This window comes from Lepidochelys olivacea (genome assembly GCF_965140295.1).
Source record: "Lepidochelys olivacea isolate rLepOli2 genome assembly, chromosome: 1".
Lineage (NCBI taxonomy): Eukaryota > Metazoa > Chordata > Testudines > Cheloniidae > Lepidochelys > Lepidochelys olivacea.
Genome location: NC_140411.1, coordinates 12,121,159 through 12,138,507, shown reverse-complemented (window position 1 = coordinate 12,138,507; position 17,349 = coordinate 12,121,159). Strand labels below are relative to the sequence as shown.

The window sequence follows — 17,349 nt, the reverse complement described above, 5'->3', positions numbered from 1 at the left end:
TGTTAACTGCCCACTTCACCCTAACTCTTTTATAATCTGTTCTGCCTTGTGTTTAGCTGTGACAGTACCTTTTCCAGATCTGAAGAAGAGCTCTGTATAAGCTCAAAAGCTGGTCTCTTTCACCAACAGAAGTTGGTCCAATAAAAGATATATTACTCCACCTGCCTTGTCTCTCTAGCAGCTCCTTACAGACTCACTGTCATTCAAGCTTTTTAAGAACAGGTTAGACAAAGCACCTCTCAGGGTTGGCTAGATATACTTGGTCCTGCCCCAGTGCAGGGGGCTGGACTAGATGACCTTTCAAGGTCCCTTCCAGCCCTACACTTCTGTGATTCTATAATAAGAACATCTTGAGAGAAGGCAGAAAAAGAACTTGTTCTTTGGATTGGGGCTTTTAGAGCAGTATTGCAGATAATAGGATTCACTGCATGTTTTTTCTTGTTCAATAGACTTGCAAAGCTTACTGCAGCAGTCCTGCTTGCGAAAGGCGTACCTGTGTACTTGTTTTCAAAATACGTTCCTACGCCCTTTGTGGTAAGTCTTTTACACTTTATTCTATTACAGCTAATGTTTTTAGCATTTCATCAAGGCTGTCATCTTAATTTTAGCTAAATATTTTTCTTGTCAGAAGGCCAGAACGTAAATGGAAGAATAGACTAGAGGTGGAACATTTGACTCCTTAGGAAGACTTAAGAAATCATAGGGCTGAATTCGGTTTTGTTACGCTAGTATTAAATCCATAGTAACTCCATTGCTTTAAGCATAGTAACTGCAGTGAGAAATGTATAACTTAGCAAAACTTGGCCCATAATTTAAGATGGAAAACCGATCCCTTGTAATTTTATTATTCAAATTATTAAACACGTAAGTAGTTCTGTTGAGTTCAGTGGGTCTACTTGTGTTTGAGCATTCGCAGGATTGGGACCTCTAGACTCTTCCCAGGGGTAGGTAGAGGAAATGAAGGATTGTTCTCTGTAGTGTATATTTAATTTTAAACTTCTAAATATCTCCAGCACTGGGGCTTCCACTTGGATCAGCATTTGCAATATGCCAGTTGTTTTAGTGAGTTGGCCCCAGTTGTGGGTATGACTGGTACTATGGGAAGAAATAATTTCATTAGGTTTCTCAGTTTCCTGAATTTTGCTAGTGTGTTTTTTATGAACTCCATTCCTAGTATATTGAAATTAGGTTGCTTGTGGTTGCTACCACCTGTGTATCTATAACCTTGGTATTCTCAATTTATTCAGTGGTTCTCAAGCTTTTTTTTTTCCGTGGACCACTTGAAAATTGCTGAGGGTCTCAGCGGACCACTTAGTGATTTTTCCAAATGTTGTTTGTACCATTAGCTAACTATTATAAAGCGCTTTGGATAAAAGTGCTATTAAAAAAAACTTAATAATTAACGTTTTTTGTTCTACAAGTAAATGCACACAACTCATATTTTAAAATCAGTAGTCTTACCTTTCTAATGTGATGGATATGCCCTCTCTCCCCCTCTGTAGCACCCCCAAGCTGGGGCTGGGAAGGAGGGGGGGAGGGTCTCTCCCCAATCACAGCAGCCCCTGAGCTGGAGCTGGAGAGGAGGGGGTCTCTCCCTGGCAGCCACAGCCCTGGAGCTGCGGAAAGTTGCCTCTTTCTCTGGCTGCTGCAGCCCTGCATGTCCCAAATTCCCCCCACCCCCTCTTCTCACACCACTACCCCCTCCCACCTATCACCTATTCCCCCAAGGCCACCACCTCACCTTACATGTGCGTCTTCTCCAGAGTGCAGGCATCTAATTAGTGGAGCCACACAGGCGTGGCTCCACTAATTAGGTGGGTGGCCCTTCACTCTCTCATGTGCAGCCACCCAGGTGGGTACCTTGGAGGAAACTATCCGCGGACTACCTGAATGGAGCTCGTGGACTACTGGTGTTCCGGGGACCACAGTTTAAGAACCTCTGAATTCATTCCTCCATATTGAAGAACAAAATTACTATTGATCCATGATGGATGGCTTCTCTGCCTTCTGGATTTGTGATTTTTATTTCTATAACTTTTAAAATCTATTTTCAGCTGTATTTATTAGCTTACCAAGTGTTTTGGTGAAATCCTTCATGGATAGGAATGATTTTTGACTTATTGATAGTTGCGCCAGTCTTTTCTGTCCTCCTCTAATATGTGTAATCTAAAGTGGAGGCTTTTCTTCACCATAAGACATTAAAAAGTTGTGTGCCTTGGAGTACCTGCGGGAGATTATCTGTTTTGGCAGTTTATTATGGGAATGTTAATTTAGCAGAGTAACTCTGATCATGCTTTCTCTCACACAACCCATCGCTTATCACAAGAGACACAGTGTGCTGGTTGTCCAACTGTTCAAATGATATCTTTGAAATCAGCCTGTGAAATTTTAAGAACCTATAATACTTACCCCTTAACTGACTTTATACCTTTATGTATTTATGTCAGCTCAGAAATAGTGAACTTAAATTGCTTTTGTCTTTCAGCCCTATGCTGTTCAGCAACTCAAAGCTGCAGCTGGTGTGATGATCACAGCATCACATAACCGTAAGGAGGACAATGGATACAAGGTAAGCCCTGTGCTCTTATTTTTGCAAATTTGTGAAAGAAGTTGATTTACCAAGTATACAGTGTATGTCACCTAGATCAAGGGATCTCCCAACACATTTTTTGATGGCCTCAGAGTGTGGCCAACTCTTGCTGGTGGCCATGCTGACAATTTTTCCTAAAATACTTAATTAACTTTAGAAAAAACAAATAAATATGTTCATATCCAAATTATTGTAATTTATTCATGTAGGGTTTTTTCAGACTCAGTAGTAAAAATAATTTACAGTTGTCTCTGTTCTTTATTGGATCTAAACAAAATAGAAACACATAGAAAGTGCTTTGGATGTTCTTGTCTTTTTGTTGTTTCTTTTGCTTTTTAGGTTGCGCTTTTTTTAATTCTAAAACTTGCTAGCTGGTAAGTCTTCTGCTGTGAAAAGTGATCTTTGTATGTTTAATATCACTTTTCACAGCAGACTTACTCAGCTCCAGCAAGCCCTGGGACAAATTAAGCCCTGGATGGGGAGGGAGGCAGCGGGGCCCAGGAACGATGATGGGCGTGGTGAGCCTGGGGCCAGAGCCTGGAACCAGAGCCTGCCAGCGCGTGGAGAGAGCCTGGAGCCCCTGGACGAAGCCTGCCTCCCCTACCCCCAGGAAAGTGTGGAATTCACCAGCTGCCTGCACCTCCAGCATTTGTGTCTCTGGAGGGGGACAGGGCCCAACCCGCTGCTGGTGGCCCTGGGACTGGGGCCACTGCTCTGTGCCACACTCAGCCCAGGAGGCTGTGGCCGCAAGAAAAGGCCCTGGTGACTGCATTTGAGAAACACTAAGATGCTACAACAACTGGCACTTTGTAAACATCTAATATATGAGACGACTTCTGGAGTTTTTCTGTCTATACCCATTAGAAGGAAAAATAGTTTCACATAATTGCTCTATTTTATTGGCTTCTGAATTATACCCCCAGTTTTCTGAGAACAGAAGCAAGGAAGTTTCCACTTCAAGTCCACTATAGGTCTTGAATACAGATGAGGGGAAAGTTTGCAACTCTGTTCCTCTGCCATTCATTACACATAGATGACGCAAGCATCTGAAGTAAAGTACTTTCCCTCCCCAAGCTGATAGTCTGAAAATGAGGTTAGAACTGAGCCCAACCTTTCTAGAGAATTTTGTCTAGAACGTAGTCTAAAAAAAGATCAGTACTGGGAGGACTTACTTAAAATACCTTGTATACTGGAGTTACTTTTGAGATTCTGTTCTGTTTAATTGGTGGCTCCATTTGTCACTTCCATCTTTGATTAATTTGGAGCACTGTATTCAGCCACAATATTACATATTGCTCGAACAATGCATGCTGTATTTCCTCTTTTTGTAATTCTTTGTGGAAGCCTGTCCAACGTGTCAGGGTTTGAACTTGACTGTACATTTAAAAATATGCATTTAACCTTTGAAAACTTAATACACAAGATAATGAGCAGGGGTTACATGGAGCAATTCAAAATAAGAGTTGAAGTCAGCATTTGGGGTGTTGGCCTCAGTGCTGCTGTCCATATGAAGTACTTGATTTGCCTTTTTTCCAAAAGAAGTAGACCTGCATTGTATTTATCATCACCCAGGCTCCTTATCCTTGGGTTTCCCAGTTGCTTTGTTTTTTAAGCTCCCACTGCATTCACATGTGTGGTACAAAGAGCAGCTACTTGTGTCAGTAATTTTTGAGGATTTGACTTGGTTGGATGACAGTGTGACCCTTCAACTGGATTCAGTTATGGAACAAAGCATCACATCTTGGACGTTGCTTGTCTATCTTGATCTCATTCATTTCTAATCTAAAAATGTGGCCCTGGGTGGGAGTGGTGCTTTTTTAAAGGAAGTAGGATTTTATAAAAGTGGTGGTTGATTTTCTTCATATAGGACTTCGAGGTTAATATTTTAAATAGGGCTGTCAATTAATCGCAGTTAACTCACGTAATTAACTCAAAAATTAATCACAATTCAAAAAAATGAATTGCGATTAATCACAGTTTTAATCGCACTGTTAAACAATAGAATACCAATTGAAATTTATTAAATATTTTATGTTCTTCTACATTTTCATATATATTGTATTCTGTATTGTAACTGAAATCCAAGTGTATATTATTTTTGATTACAAACATTTGCTCTGTAAAAATGATAAACAAAAGAAATAGTAATTTTCAATTCACCTCTTACAAGTACTGTAGTACAATCTCCTTGTCTTGAAAGAGCAGCTTACAAATATAGATTTTTTTTTTGTTACATAACTGTACTCAAAAACAAAACAGTGTAAAACTTCAGAGCCTACAAGTCCACTCAGTCCTACTTCTTGTTCAGCCAATTGCTAAGACCAACAAGCTTGTTTACATTTACAGGATATAATGCTCTTATTTACAATGTCAGCAGAAAGTGAGTATAGGCATTTGAATGGCACTTTTGTAGTCAGCATTGCAAGGTATGTATGTGCCAGATATGCTAAACACTCGCATGCCCCTTCATGCTTTGGCCACCATTCCAGAGGACGTGATTTTATGCTGATGACGCTCGTTAAAAAAATAATGCGTTAATTAAATTTGTGATTAAACTCCTTTGGAGAGAATTACATGTCCACTGCTCTGTTTTACTCACATTCTGCCATATATTTCATGTTAGAGCAGCCTCGGATGATGACCCAGCACATGTTAATTTTAAGAACACTTTCACTGCAGATTTCACTTAAGAGCAACACTCCCATGCAGAAACTACAGAACCCAAATCACCAAAAAAAGAAAATCAACCTTCTTGTTTGTCTGAGCAATTGGCTGAAGAAGTAGTAGGACTGAGTGGACTTTCAGGCTCTAAAATTTTACATTGTTTTATTTTTGAATGCAGGGGTTTCTGTACATAATTTACATTTGTAAATTCAACTTACATGGTAAAGAGATGCACTACAGTACTCTTATTAGGGTTTAACAGCATGATTAATCGTGCGATTAATCACAGTTAAGTTTTTTAATAGCTTGACAGCCCTAATTTTAAAACATAGGTACCTGATTTTAGGCGTCCATAGTCTGATTTCAGTTGGGGGCCTGGGTGTTCAAGAACTCTGAAATCAGTCACCTAATTATGAATTTACGTATCTAAAATTAGATACTTGAAACCTTTGGCCTGAGTGATCCCAAAAAAGTTCTGGAGAACTAAACCAGTCTGATACTGTGCTTTGCTACAAGTTTCTTGCCCATGTAACACACAGTTCTAAGTGTCAATTTTTTTTATGCCAGGTTTATTGGGAAAATGGAGCTCAGATCACATCTCCTCATGACAAAGAGATCCTGAAATGTATAGAAGAATGTGTTGAACCATGGAATGGTTCCTGGAATGAGAATCTAGTAGACACCAGTCCTCTTACACGAGATCCTCTGGAGGAAATTTCTAAAAGCTATATGGAAGATCTGAAAAAGATCTGCTATCACAGGTGGTGTATGAGAAGAATATAACAACTCCCACACTCTAATGCAGGGTTCACTTCAGAAACTTGTCAAAGTGTAATGGTTTCTGACCAGCAATGACAAATGTAGGTCAAACCTTAAAAAATAAGGGTTGGAAAAGTACTATATGCAACCAGTCAAGCAGCAGAGATCCCAGTTTCCAGAGTGAGGAAGAATTGAGCCAGCAATCTTTATTGAATGCCTACAGTTGAAACTTTCCTTTTTCACATTTTTTTGAAGACATCTGGAGAAAGAACAACTTTATCGTAAACTTCAGTCATGTTGTCTTGGCATTTCACCATGGTTCATGATGTCACAGCATTTTGTGAAATAACCTATAATGTTAATTGAAGTCTCTTTTCTTTTTCAGGGAACTGAACACAAAGACCAACTTGAAGTTCATTCATACATCTTTCCATGGCGTTGGACATGACTATGTCCAGCTGGCTTTTAAAGCATTTGGCTTTAAGCCTCCCATTCCAGTACCTGAACAAAAAGATCCAGATCCAGATTTTTCTACCGTTAAATGTCCAAATCCTGAAGAAGGAGAATCTGTGCTGGTATTTAGTTTTTTAGTTCAGTCACTTTGTTTTTCAGTTGGGTTTCCACTTGTTTTGAAATGGTAATGCAATAAAGTCAGAGACCTGGGTGTGTGTGTGAATTTCAGCAGAGTTAATACACTTGAGGACCACAAATGAATTTGACTATTTGCATATAATGGCTAAATCGCCTTTTTCAGGAGTTGTCTCTGAGGCTTGCGGAGAAAGAAAGCGCCAGAGTGGTTGTGGCCACTGATCCTGATGCAGACAGATTGGCGGTGGCAGAACTACAAGAGAAGTAAGAAATGGGACCTTTCTTTTTAACCTTGCCTTTGAGAGAAAAGGGGAAGGGGAACTAACTACTCCATCCTCTGATGTTGATTGTCACTTAGATTTCCCAGTTTATTCCACCATCCCTAACAACGTGACATTTGATCATATTGAGATTTATTTTTAGTCTTCATTTTTTCTTACATTTTTATCTTAATGATGCATTTTAAGCAAGATTAGTTAAAACCTTTCACTAAAGATCTGTTATGAAGACTGATTGTAAGCATAGCACCTTTGATGACCATATACTTTTACTACCTTTTGACTCCTGTATACCGCGCTGAATTCTCAACAGAATTGTTAACTTTGTTCCAATAGCAGGGCCAAATCCTGGGCCACCCCTTCACTTGTGGAACTCAGTTGAAGACAAAGGGGTTGCACAGGTGTAATTGAGGGTGGAGTGTGAATTGCTGATAGGTTCTTTCTGGTTCATTTATCTTGCTTGAAGGGTTGGTAACAGGGAGACCACACTTGTAAACAGAAAATTTGGTCTGGAAACATTGAGACAAGGTAACAGAACCCTGTTAGTGTGCTGTTCATGGCGCTACTTTTCAAGGTAGAATGACACATTCAATTGTTCACTGTTCCAGTGGTTGCAGAATATGTTGTACAGTCTTTGACTCTTAATGCATGCTTCTGAGAAACTTGAAGGAACTGTTTGATGTTGTTTCCATCCTGTTTGCAGTGGTCGTTGGAAGGTGTTTACCGGCAACGAGCTGGCAGCTTTGTTTGGGTGGTGGATGTTCAGGAGCTGGAAGGTGAACCATTCCAAAGAAGCTGATGTGAAGAACATTTACATGTTAGCAACCACAGTCTCCTCTAAAATTCTGAAGGCGATTGCACTTCAAGAAGGGTTTCACTTTGAAGTAAGGGTGGCTTGTGTGTCTTATAATCCCCAGGAGTTATATTCAGGAAGAATATAATAGCCATTGCTATCATAACTGATTGCCACAGGTTTTTGTAGTTGCCTCATTACCTACACCTCCAAAAAGTCCAGACACAAATTACTCTTTTGCTGCTGTTGACTGAGGATTTTTACTCAGTGTTTCTTTTGGCACTGCCAGTTTACCCATTAGATCTCATTTGTCTACCTTGAAGATTAGCATGTGTATTACTTGCTAATCCATGTTGCAGAGTATGCAGACTGTAATCTCTGTCTGTGAAGAGCTGGGAGGTGGTCTTGTGAGGCAGTGTGATGCCCCCCCACCCCTAAAGAATTGCAAGATTAATTTTAGGTCCACTATCCTCAGATGGGTCTAATAACTCAAAACTTTGCCTTGAGGAGGGGAATCCCTTTTGATTGTGGGGGGAAGGAGGGGGAGGGAGGAAGGAGAGAAGCTATGGGATTTCCAGAGTGCATAATGCAGAAACTGTTGCTCTCTTAGATCTATGACATGAAAGCTACTCAGTGGGGTTTAAATTGACTTGAACAGTACTTGTATTTTAATTTGGCATGTGAGGTTTTTGAACTAGATTTTAGTTAAAAATTGTCATAACTTGATCAGAACTCTTCTACACTGTAAATACCTTTTACTTTGTGCCCTTCGAGTTCTAAATAAAAAAATGCGGGGGTGCTGTGAAGGGAACAACTTTTCTTGTTGATCCTACACCAACAATGGATCTTGCTCAGTTTCCTAGAGCTCTGTGAATATCCGCAGCTGAGACAAGAACATAAAAAACATGTTTGACATAATATACTAAATAAGATTCAAGTCTTGTTTAATATAGTTGTCAGTTGAGACCAGATGAGAACTCTGGGAGGTTTTTTCTATCTATTTTGCCAAACAATGAAGAGCTAAAAAATGTATAAAATGACTGTACTATTGTGCTATTAATCAACTTAAGTGTTGTTGCCCTCTAGTGAAAATTCTGGTGTCTGTTACTAAATACTGTATTTTGAGTTGGAAAATATTGATTATAGAAATATATATGACCAGGCTTTATAATTTCTTTCGAGAGTTCAGAAATACTAATCTGGTTTGAAATTTCTATCCTTAAATATCAGTCATGATACAGAATTTCCCCTTTTTGTAGGTAGAGAGTAATATTTCTCTCACTCAGGACTGCTACTATATCATTACCACTTGTCCTTCTGTTAATCTTGTACTTCTGTCAGATCTCTTAAAAGGAGATTTTAGCTTTCTGCTGTGCATATTTGCCAGCTCCTGTTCCATCGGGCTCCTCATAAGAGCTAAATCTTTTTTTGGGAGGCTATAACAAGTATTTATTTTTGTGTTGCTTACATATGCAGTAGTGAATGCTATTCTGAAACACTGTGCCTTAGATTCATAGTCTAAACTGAGTGTGTTGGCCTCTTTGTTTGCTGGCTTTAAACAGATTTTGCTGGGTTTAAGCATGGTTAATTGACAAAACAGCTTGGATTGGGGTCTCTTATTGATCTTACTCTTTAGAAAGGAGCATAAACTCTGGCAAGTCAAGTGTAAAAGTATAATAAAGCTGGCCAAGAGAGAATTTGAAGAGCAACTAGTTAAGGATAAAAACTAACAGCAAAAATTTTAAATACATCAGAAGCAGGAATCTTGCCAGTCAGTGGGGCCATTGGATGATGGAGGTGCTAAAGGAGAGCACTCAAAGAAAACAAGGCTGTTACGGAGAAGCTAAATGAATTCTTTGCATCTGCATTTAAAGCCAAAGATATGAGAGGGATTCCCACACCTCAGCCATTCTTTTTAGGTGACAAATTTGAGGACCTGTTCCAGATTGAGGGGTCAGTAGAGTGGGTTTTGGAACAAATTGATAAATTAAACAATCATCAGGACCAGATGGCTTACCCAAGAGTTCTGAAGGAACTCAGATATGAAATTGCAGAACTACTAACTGGTATGTAACCTATTGCTTAAATCAGCCTATGTACCAGATGCTGAGGGGTTAGCTAATGTAACACTGAATTTAAAAAAAGCTCCAGAGGTGATCCTGGCAATTACAGGCCAATAAGCCTAAATTCAGTACCAGGCAAATTGGTTGAAACTATAGTAAAGAACAAAATTATCTGACACACAGGTGAACACAATATGTTGGAAGAGTCAGTGCAGCTTTTGTAAAGGGAAATCCTGCCTCACCAATCTATTAGGATTCTTTGAAGGGGTCAACAAACATGGACAAGGGTGATCGAGTGGATATAGTGTATTGGACTTCCAGAAAGCGTTTGACAGGGTCCTTCACCAAGGCTCTTAAGCAAAGTAGGCAGTGCTGGGATAAAAGAGAAGGTCTTCTCATGGTTAAAAGATAGGAAATAAATGGGTAGGTGGGAATAAATAGTCAGGTTTCACAATGGAGAGAAGTAAACAGCAGGGTCCCCCAAAGATCTATACTGGGACCTGTGCCAGTCAATATATTCATAATTATGATCTGAAAAAGGGGTAAACAGTGAGTTGGCATAGCTTGCAGAATATACAAAATTATTCAAGAGAATTAAGTCCACTGCTGACTGCCAAGGGTTACAAAGGAATCTCACTAACATGGGTGACTAGGTGATAAAATGACAGATGAAATTCAATGTTGATAAATGAAATGTAATGCATATTGGAAAACATAATCCCAACTATACATACAAAATGATGGGGTCTGGATTAGCTGTTACCACTCAAGAAAGAGATCTAGGAGTCACTGTGAATAGCTTCAGAGGGGTAGCCGTGTTAGTCTGGATCTGTAAAAGCGGCAGAGAGTCCTCTGGCACCTTATAGACTAACAGACGTATTGGAGTATGAGCTTTCGTGGGTGAATACTCACTGTGCATAGTTCTCTGAAAACATCTACTCAATTTGCAGCAGCAATCAAAAAAGCAAGCAGAACGTTGGGAATCATTAGGAAAGGGGTAGATAATAAGACAGAAAATATCATATTGCCTCTATATAAATCCATGGTACATCCACACCTTGAATACTGCGTGCAGTTCTGGTCAGCCCATCTCAAAAAAGATATGAGAATTGGAAAAGGGAGAGAAAGAGGCAACCAAAATGATTAGGTGTATTGAAGAGCTTCTGTATGAGGAAAGGTTAAAAAGACTGGGACTGTTCATCTTCTAAAAGTGATGACTAAGGGTGCGGGTATGACAGAGGTCTATAAAATCATGACTGGTGTGGAGAAAGTGAATAAGGAAGTGTTAGTAGCATATAACACAAGAACCCAGGGGTCACTCAGTGGAAATTAATTGGCAGCAGGTTTAAAACAAACATAAGGAAGTACTTCTTCACATAACGCAGAGCCAACTGTGGAACTTGTTGCCAAGAGATTTTGTGAAGGCCAAAAGTATAATGGGGTTCAAAAAAGTATTAAATAAGTTCCTGGTGGATAGGTCCATTAATGGCTATTAGCCAAGATGGTCAGGGATGCAACCCCAAGCTCTGGTTGTCCCTAAACCTCTGACAGCCAGAAGCTGGGACTGATCAATGGGATGGGTCAGTTGATAAATTGCCCTGTTCTGTTCATTCCCTCTGAAGCCTCTTGCACTGGGCTAGATAGACCATTGGTCTGACCCAGTATGGCCATTCTTCTGTTTATTTGGTTTATCAGCATTCTTTGGTCCTGTTGATCATGAAGTCCTTTTGCATCATTTTACTTTTTCCGGTTTTCTGACATTCCAGGCCTTGTACTTAAGACTTCATACAAGAATGCATCTGGGGGTGAAAGGTGTTTTTTTATGTGAAAGCAGCAAATGTTTCCCTTGTTCCATGATACTGTTGTATTGGAAAAAAAAATAGCTCTTACTGGGTGGCCTCTTCATTTTCAGGAAACACTGCCTGGTTTTAAATGGATTGGAAGTAGAGTAAAAGATCTCCTAAACAGTGGGAAAGAAGTTCTTTTTGCATTTGAAGAGTCTATTGGTATGTACAATAATGTATTCTAAAATATCTTAATGTGGAAAGCTAGTAAACAATATTTTCTGTGCTAATGTACCTTGGTCGTGACAGGGAATCCCATAGGATTTGTTTCTCTTTAGTTTTCCTCTTTGCATTTTGTTGAACTCCTTGTTAACGTTAGTTAACAGAATGGCAGTCACTGTCCTATCAAATGCTGTGTGGATGCTACTGGTTGAGTCACAGTGAAGGACTGTGACATTGTTTGAACTTCTAACAAAACAGTAAGAAGATCTGTAGCATCCATACAGAGTCCTGATGGACCAGACTGAGCTAATGTCCAGTCTTCAGTTCAGTTGATAACATTCTCTGTAATAGATGTTGAATTTTTGCTTTGCTTTGCTTTTTTTTTAAACTTTTTGCTTACCAAACCACTTACTAACTCTATTTTTGATCACCTTACTGAAAAGTAAATTAATCTACTTGCCAGATATGTTCAGATACTGTCACTTAACACAGTCTTCTGAGAGAACTTCAGAAATTTGTAGCGTCTGACAGTTGATGTATCTTCCCAGAACTAACTGTACCCAACAGTACATAACCAACTGCCAGCTCAACTAAAGCTCCGTACCGGTGCATCCTTGTGTTAAGTTCCTGTCTCCATTGCAAGGTCCACTTTACTTTGTACATCATGGACATAGGAATTTCCATACTGGCTCATGTTAGTGATTCATGTAGTCTAGTATCCCATCTCCAACAGTGGCCAGTACCAAATGCTTCAGAGCAAGGTGCAAGAAATCCAGTAGAGTACAGTTATGAAGTAGCCTGCTCTTGGTATTCAGGTGGAGAGGTGGCTTATTTTTTTTTCTACACAACAATTGTTTAGTGTTTGGTTAATGCCTCGTATTTTCAAATAAGCTGAAGGGAGTATTCCTTCCAAAAACCGCTTGTCTTATCTAAGGTTCCAATGAATAGCAGATCGCAGAGTAACAGGTGTTTGGAAAGCACTCTTTAAAACATAAGAACTTAAGGATGGCCATACTGGGTCAGACCAAAGGTCCATCTAGCCCAGTATTCTGTCTTCTGACAGATGCCCCAGAGGGAATGAACAGAACAGGTAATCATCAAGTGATCCATCCCCTGTCGGCCATTCCCAGCTTCTGGCAAACAGAGGCTGGAACACCATCCCTACCCATCCAGGCTAATAGCCATTGATGGACCTATCCTCCATGGAAATACTAGAGAGACAGGATGGGTAAGATAATATCTTTTATTGGACCTACTTCTATTGGTGAAAGAGAAAAGCTTTCAAGCTACTTGGAGTCAGACCTGAAGAAAACTCTGTGTGTCGAATGCTTCTCTTTCATCTTGTCTCTCTAATATCCTGGGGCCAACAGAGCTACATCATCTCTAAAACACTGTTAATTTTCTGTTAGGTAATTTATAATACCTTTATAGTTAGCAATTATTCTATAGTACCTTTCATCTGAGGCTCTCTGAGCACTTCACAAACAAAGTCTCTTGACAACCCTTAGAGGTAGATAAGGACTACACAGGGTACACTTCAGCTATGGAAATTCATCCACCTCTTAGATGGAACTGTGACGGGTTGGCTCACAGAAACCCCCTTAGGAACTGCCAACTGATGTGCTGAGACTACTTCTAACCGGTTTTCCCTGTCAGCTTGGGATTTCAGTGCCTTGCCTGGTTTGAGCCAGACACGCTAGCCTGCTACAAACCCAGAACCAGGTCTGAACCACATCCCCCAACAACTGCAGGCTTAACTGAAAACACCTTAAGAGTTCCTGTCTCTAAACTCAAGTGTCCAGCTCCCAATGGAGTCCAAACCCTAAATAAATCCATTTTTACCCTGTATAAAGCTTATACAGAATAAACTCATAAATTGTTTGCCCTCTATAATACAGATAGAGAGAGAGATGCACAGCTGTTTGCCCCCCAAGGTATTAATGCATATTCTGGGTTAATTAATAAGTAAAAAGTGATTTTATTAAATACAAAAAGTAGGATTTAAGTGGTTCCAAGTAATAACAGACAGAACAAAGTGAATTACCAAGCAAAATAAAATAAAACACGCAAGTCTAAGTCTAGTACAGTAAGAAAATGGAATACCAATAAAATCTCACCCTCAGAGATGCTTCTATCACAGACTGGACGCCTTCCTAGTCTGGGCACAATCCTTTCCCCTGGTACAGCCCTTGTTTCAGATTAGGTGGTAGCTAGGGGATTTCTCATGATTGCTGCCCCCTTTTTTCTGTTCCACCCACTTACATATCTTTTACATAAGGCAGAAATTCTTTATCCCTCTCTGGGGTCCCACCCCTCCTAAATGGAAAAGCACCAGGTTAACGAAGGATTCCAGTTCAGGTGACATGATCACATGGCACTGTAAGACTTCATTATCCACTTGCCAGCACGTATACAGGAAGACTTACAAGTAAAACAGAGCCATCTACAGACAATTGTCCTGGTTAATGGGAGCCATCAAGATTCCAAACTACCGTTAATAGCCCCACACATTCCATAATTACAACAGACCCTCAGAGTTATATTTCATATTTCTAGTTTCAGATGCAAAAATGATACATTCATACAAAAAGGTTGACCACACTCAGTAGATTATAAGCTTTGTAATGATACCTTACAAGAGAACTTTTGCATGAAGCATATTCCAGTTACATTATATTCACACTCATTAGCATATTTTATAAAATCATATAGGGTGCAACGTCACAGGAACATGGCAGCTGATTAGCAGCACATAGAAACATATCAGTTTAGCACAGGAAGTATATCCAATTAAAAGTGAAAGTGGACTTTAGGGAAGCAGATTGCAATTATCCAAGTTAGATTGAACATCCCTGATCTTACATAAAACGTAGAAGGATCTTTAACAACTGCAAGGAGTCAAAACCTTGATTTTAGATGTCCTCCAAAAGGCTACACGTCTGGCAGCACGGTGGGGCATTGATTCATGATTGACTTGTGGGACTAGTGCTGCTTACTAAATCACTGGCAACACTCCCTGCGGCATACAAGTGTACTTGCTCAAACCAGCCCTGCTTAGTGTGTGAGATTTGAGGGGAATTGTACCATAGCATGGTAGGGCTGTAGGCTTCTGTCTACCTGAATCTGATAAGTTGTTCAGTACATCTTTCCATCCCCATAACTCTGAGTGGCTGGCTTACTGGGTAGATGGGTGTAGCATATGCATAGATAGAGTGGCAGCAGTTGGACATGTGTTTAGTTCCGTGTGCACAAAGGGCATCTGAAGTTTAACACTTCACCTGAGTAAAACAAATGGAAATCTTGGATAGAACTGCTCTGAACACTAGTCTTGTGATTGTCAGGTTTCATGTGTGGCACATCAGTGTTGGATAAGGATGGCGTGAGTGCAGCTGTGGTTATAGCTGAAATGGCATCTTATCTGGAAATCAAGAACCTAACATTGGCACAGCAACTAACTGAAATATATGAAATGTAAGTTCTGTTTTTTAACATGCTCTACTTTCCTTTTTGATTTTTTTTCCTGAGTTTTGCGTAATCAAACAATTTCCTCAGCACTATCAAAATCAGAACAGTATCTGTCACTTGCTAGTAGGACTCACTTTCTTCTGTACAAAATAAGTGCGATATAAAACATTAATACCAGATAAATGTAAACTGGATTAATATACATTAAATGTGTATGTATTGTTCAGAGAAATAAGATGCCTGTCAACTGTGTTTGATACAGATAACATGGTGATTAGGAGATGGGGAAGAGGGGAGGATATAAAAACTTGGCTGCTAGAATAAATATCAGAAAGAGCCCTACTAGCAAGGATTGTGTTTTTTAGTTCATTGTCGTCATAATCAATCTACTATTAGATGAGTTAAATTATACACTTCTACCTACTAATTTTTGCTTTTTTAAATGTCTTGCAAGAGAAGTTCTGACCTCTTGTTGAGGTTCTTTTCATGTTGTGTTTAAGGAGGGAGGGCAAGTGAAGCATAGAAGTCCAGGCAGAATCAAGAGGTGTGGAGGAACTAAAGACAATAGCATATTTAGGGTATATTTGTGATTTCCAGAAAATCACAAGTTTTTTTTTTAAATTTAACAATGAGCTCTGCATCTGAAAACTTATTTTAAAAATAAGTGGGTTTGGGACACACTTTTTTTTTTTTTTTTTTTTTTTAAAGTTAACTACTTGTAATTAGACCTGATTAGTCTTTACAGTGTGGGTTCCTTTAACCTTACTGGAGGATGATTTTAGTGAAAAGCGTTAGCTATAAAATGCCTTGACGTGCTGGAATCACAGTTTAAAAACCTCTCTGGGTCACTTCAACTTTTCTTCTCCTTGAGGTAGATACAGGTCACGTTGGAGGATAGTTCTTAAGAATGGAGGAGGCCTAGTCAGTTCTGAATTGGCATCTTAAAAAGTTGTGTAAGAATAGAGGTTTCCCCTGGATCTATCCCTAGAAAAAATGATTTCTTCTCCCACTATTAGGTTGTTTTGGTTATCCTCCCTTCTGTATTTTAGTTGTGCTCTGCGTATATCTTTGTAAAGTGCTTGGAGTGTAAACTAACTTGACTTATGCCTCTTTATTCCATGCAGACCACAGGGCCTTCATCGCTGCCTTCCATCTTTGACAGTATCTTGCTGCAGGCGTAGCTTCTGCCCATGTCATTTTAATAGCTTTCGGTTCCTCTTCAGTTGTGCTTTTCTAAGTTGTCCTTAGTTTACCTCATCGTCTTTTTGCCCTTGGGATTCGAATTCAGCATCTGTCTTGCTATGCTGTTTGATTCTTTCCTCCCTGTGTATCCTCTCCATCTCCATTTTGTTCCATAATTCCCCATCCTATCAGGGTTTAAAGATGCTATAGAAATGTAAAAAAAAACTCTGGGGGTGCTAAGAAAATATCTCTTTATGTGAAGTGTTTCATAGTTAACAGATTGAAGCAGCTTGATTTGGATTAGTTAGGCTCTACCCTGTGACGAGCTAGGTTTATCACATACAGTGGCCACTTAAAGGAATAATTGAAAACCTTGAAATTTGCAGGGAAACTGATACAAACACAGAATTTCAGATCTTGAAACAAAATTGTGTCAGTCTTTGGTTCACTACTATTTTTCATGAGTGTCTTACTTTTTCTATATACCCAATTCTGCTTGAGGCTTTATTATGTTAGGTCCTATATATAAACACAGGTCCCCAGAGAGCTTAGCTTCTAAAAAGGAAGTAGTAGTAATCTGTTTAGTTTGAAAATAAATTTGCTGTCTTTGTTATGGCCTGTGGATTAGCCTTTGCTTTTAAATATCTCCCATCGCAGTGCTTCTTCTGGCCACTGTTCTGACTGCTGCTGAACTGAGTTCACTCTGTCACGTGTAGATTGTGGCAGGACGAACTCAGCACAGAGCAGGACTGGAGATGTAATACTGGCAAGGGGCAACACAGAGGTATGAAATTTACAATATCTTTCCAAAGGCACAGTGGGGAAAATGGAGGAGAATGTAGTAAAAGGCAAGAAAGGATGGGTGTGGCAAGAATTAGGCTGCTCTGTGCATCCAGAAAGGAGCAGTTAGAGGAGTTGTGTGGAGGCTGGGGGCCCAAGGAAGAATAGAGAAGGCTTATGG

General features: G+C 39.6%; 1 protein-coding gene across 2 annotated transcripts in view; it reads left to right on the top strand.

Moving 5' to 3' along the window:
- The window catches only part of PGM2L1 (phosphoglucomutase 2 like 1), a 77,252-nt gene that overhangs the window by 49,864 nt on the left and 10,039 nt on the right, over positions 1 to 17,349 (top strand). For both annotated transcript variants that reach the window (XM_084628332.1, XM_084628331.1), the window contains exons 4-11: positions 450 to 534; positions 2,486 to 2,569; positions 5,822 to 6,015; positions 6,399 to 6,588; positions 6,768 to 6,865; positions 7,583 to 7,763; positions 11,648 to 11,741; positions 15,083 to 15,212. In XM_084628332.1, coding sequence (XP_084484458.1) covers positions 450 to 534; positions 2,486 to 2,569; positions 5,822 to 6,015; positions 6,399 to 6,588; positions 6,768 to 6,865; positions 7,583 to 7,763; positions 11,648 to 11,741; positions 15,083 to 15,212 — 1,056 coding nt within the window. The remainder of the gene's footprint in view (positions 1 to 449; positions 535 to 2,485; positions 2,570 to 5,821; positions 6,016 to 6,398; positions 6,589 to 6,767; positions 6,866 to 7,582; positions 7,764 to 11,647; positions 11,742 to 15,082; positions 15,213 to 17,349) is intronic.